Source organism: Apis dorsata, unplaced genomic scaffold (genome assembly GCF_000469605.1).
Source record: "Apis dorsata unplaced genomic scaffold, Apis dorsata 1.3 scaffold_227, whole genome shotgun sequence".
NCBI lineage: Eukaryota > Metazoa > Arthropoda > Insecta > Hymenoptera > Apidae > Apis > Apis dorsata.
The window spans coordinates 262,941-266,409 of NW_006263509.1; the positions used below are offsets into that span (position 1 = coordinate 262,941).

At 32.1% G+C, this 3,469-nt stretch overlaps 1 protein-coding gene across 3 annotated transcripts in view; it reads left to right on the plus strand.

The window, feature by feature from the left end:
* Positions 1 to 3,243, plus strand: part of LOC102681204 (homeobox protein PKNOX2-like) — a 12,028-nt gene extending 8,785 nt beyond the window's left edge. For 2 of the 3 annotated variants that reach the window (XM_006615580.2, XM_006615581.2), the window contains exons 5-7: positions 154 to 445; positions 1,127 to 1,326; positions 1,501 to 3,243. In XM_006615580.2, coding sequence (XP_006615643.1) covers positions 154 to 445; positions 1,127 to 1,326; positions 1,501 to 1,824 — 816 coding nt within the window. In that variant the 3' untranslated portion in view covers positions 1,825 to 3,243. Of the gene's footprint in view, positions 1 to 153; positions 446 to 823; positions 956 to 1,126; positions 1,327 to 1,500 lie in introns of all 3 variants that reach the window. The other variant, XM_006615582.2, reaches the window with a different exon arrangement.
* Positions 3,244 to 3,469: the final 226 nt, after the last annotated feature.

The window sequence follows — 3,469 nt, forward strand, 5'->3', positions numbered from 1 at the left end:
ATGTACTTGGATCAGACAATTAATTTTAAAATATTTACTTTTAAAATAATTATTTTAAAAGAAAAAAAAATGAGTGATACTTGCGCATCGCTCAAAATATTATAGAACCCCACCCCTGCTCTCTGACGGCTAGTTGCGACATATATTTCCCAGGTGCTGTCTTCTACAGGCAATGATGTTGAGTCGGGAGCTAACGGATTCAGAGTGAGCAGAGGTGATATCCTGTCGGAGAACGGTGGTGCGAGTCAGTTGGCTGCGCAAGAGGAAACCGGTAACGACAGGCCGTCGTCGGTGCGATCATCTTCCACTGCTCAACGCTCGAACAGATCCTCCAGTCAAGACCATGACGATCCTCTATCACCTTCTACGGTGCATGGAAGTACACCCCTTTCGCAGATCGGTGCTCATTCCTGTGCGCCAGTCAACGATATGTATCTTGGTCAAGGTAGGTTTATTAATACTTTTGATTTTTTACAATTAATAAGTAATTTTTTTAAACTGTTGATTCTTCTTTTTATTAATTTTTTCTTTATTCTTTCTTCAGTGTTTGGAATTATTCTTGATTCTCTTACATTAGATGTTGGATGATTGGAAATTCCTTTAGTTATTTTGCATAGTTTGTTCAAATAAGATTTTACAATTAGGGACGCTTCAGAAAAAGGTTTCAATACAGATTATTTGATAATTAATTATAACATTTTTGAATAATTTTTTGAATAAATTTTTGAATAATTTTTCATTGTAACGCCAAAAATTGTTGAGCTTAAAAAAGAAAATTAAAGATGTTGATTTAAACGTAAGAATTATCAACTTACGATTATAGATGATATGGACTATGTGAATATTGGCGACAGAATATATTTAGAAGAGGCTGGCTATTGGGGCCTTCTTGCTTTACAAGAGCGTGAAAATGAATACGTCGATGTCGGAGATGCGAATGATGAAAAGTATTTTGGTTAGATGAACTTGGTTCTTCCTTACCAATGACTAATGTTTTCACTTGAATATTAATTACTAATTAAAAATGTGAATTAAACTAATAATCTGAAATTAATGAGAGAAATATTATTTTTGTGTGAAATATGTTCTTTTACCATAATAAATATATCGTGTTTATTATGCTTAGATATCACTGTGGCGGGTTCTCCTTCACCTGCACCAAGCGAAGACGAAGACGAAGTATGTGGCACTGGTACTGCTACTTCCAATCACAGTAGTAGTCATGGAGGTAATCATAGTAGCGTTAAAAAAGGAAGACAAAAACGAGGTGTCTTACCTAAACAAGCTACGAGCATTATGCGAACTTGGCTTTTTGAACATTTAGTTGTAAGTATAATTTTTATTTAATCATTAATTCAATTTATACAATTGTATCTTTACAATTTATAATCATATCTTCTCCAACTAATATAACGAAATTGTGCTATATACTAGTTACTTCTGTTACATTGTAGAATAAAATAAAAAAAAAAAAATATTTACATTCATTATTCCATATAGCACCCATATCCCACGGAGGATGAGAAACGTCAAATTGCAAGTCAAACGAACTTAACGTTATTACAAGTTAACAACTGGTTCATCAATGCTCGTCGACGAATTCTTCAGCCAATGCTCGATGGTGCCGGGGCAGATTCGGTGCAACGTGCTGGAAAACGTCACAAAGTATCAAAGCACGTGGTACAACATCAACATGTACAACAACAGCAAGGAGGCGGCTGGCAATCTGAAGACTCTGGGAGCGATTCAGGCTCCAGCGACGGTGAGGGAGGTGCCGATAGATCGAAAGATGGTAATGATAGCGATGAAGATGATCTTCACTGACCTCTGTCGATCATCGAAACATCAATCTCTTTACGGTACCTTCAAATCCAGTTGCTCATTACAGTATTAAGGTATTCGAGAATAGATTTCGCTTTAACTGTCAAATACGTAATTATTCTCGCGAAAATCAAGGGTATTATTGGTCGAGGTTATCACGCTCTCTTGTCGGATCCGATAGTTTCGATCTCCTTTTCTATCCATGGAGTATCTTAGCGTTTTTAAGCGTTATTATTCATTAACTACGGTCCGAGAAAGATTGAAAAGAAATATTGTATAATTCGATTATGAAATATGTTCTCTTCTTTTTTCCTTTTCTTTTTCTCCTACTATATCCGTAAGAACAATATGATCATGATATGAAAAAGAAATTCATTAATCGATTTAGAAAGCAAATTTTGAATATAATGAAACTTAGGATTGTTATTTAATCAGTTTTATTGAGTCGTTGATGAATAAGCTACATTGTAGCAATTTTTCCCCTAAAATAGTTCTTTGTTTTTCGCGATTGTTTCTTTTTAACGATTGTTAATTTGCATAATATAGTTTAGGATAACGAATGAAAATACTACATGTGTAGTATAAGTTATCATTTGTATCATTTATTAAACCATAGATCTACGATATTTGTTGAACATCTTTTAATTAATTAAAGCGTGGTTCTTATATCAATAATTTATAGGAACAAATTATTTTTCGAAAAGAACTTGAATATTTGCACTATGAGAGATTGTTAGAGGTCGTAACAAACATATTTGCCTGTAATATGTACATTCTTTTCTATGGTGTAGAGTATGAACAAATGTTTCACTCATTTAATGATAAAGAAAAAAGTTAAATCTAAGGTGACAACAAAAAACTCAACGTTAATGTTTATATATTTTTATATCAAGACTTTATTTCTTTCGAAATGCGTTTTCTTGACTTTACAGCAAACGTCTTTCAATGTTTAACAATAATAAAAAAAAAACAGAACAAGAGCAGTACATGATTACAAACCATAATTTCTACAAAAAAAAGAAAATAACAATTTTTATTAATTAACATTTATTTTATAAATTCTGGACGGATTTATGAACGGAAGACTAATAGTATTTTAAGTAAAAAATGAAGATCATCGTCTGACTATTTATTGGTTAAATGAGCCTCATATAGTTAACTTAACTTTTGAATAGTTCTGACAGAAATAAAAATATTTCTGTATATACTTAGTACTTTCTATAGCGTTATCGAAATCGTCCATATGAGACTATGTATAATATAGAAATCTTAATAACGACAATGAACGGTCGTTCTCAACCCTTCCTAATTAAAATAAGCTATGATGATATTGTGCTACTAACTACATTTAAAATAGACGAGATATGTTTTTGTGATCGATCGCCAATTATCAAAAAAACGAGAAAGAAAAATTTAACTTTCAAAAAATCATAATGAATAAATAAATGATTATAATGATCGGTCAATAAGACGGTAACAATCTCAGTCTTGTACTCTTCGTGCCATTAAAGAGCGTGGTAACTTCCGCGTTTAGTCTTTGTTCAGCTCTGCAGTGTCGTGACATAGCGAAGTGCTATCCCTCCAAGATAATAATAATAATAATAATAATAATAATAATAATAATAATAATAATAATAATAATAATAAT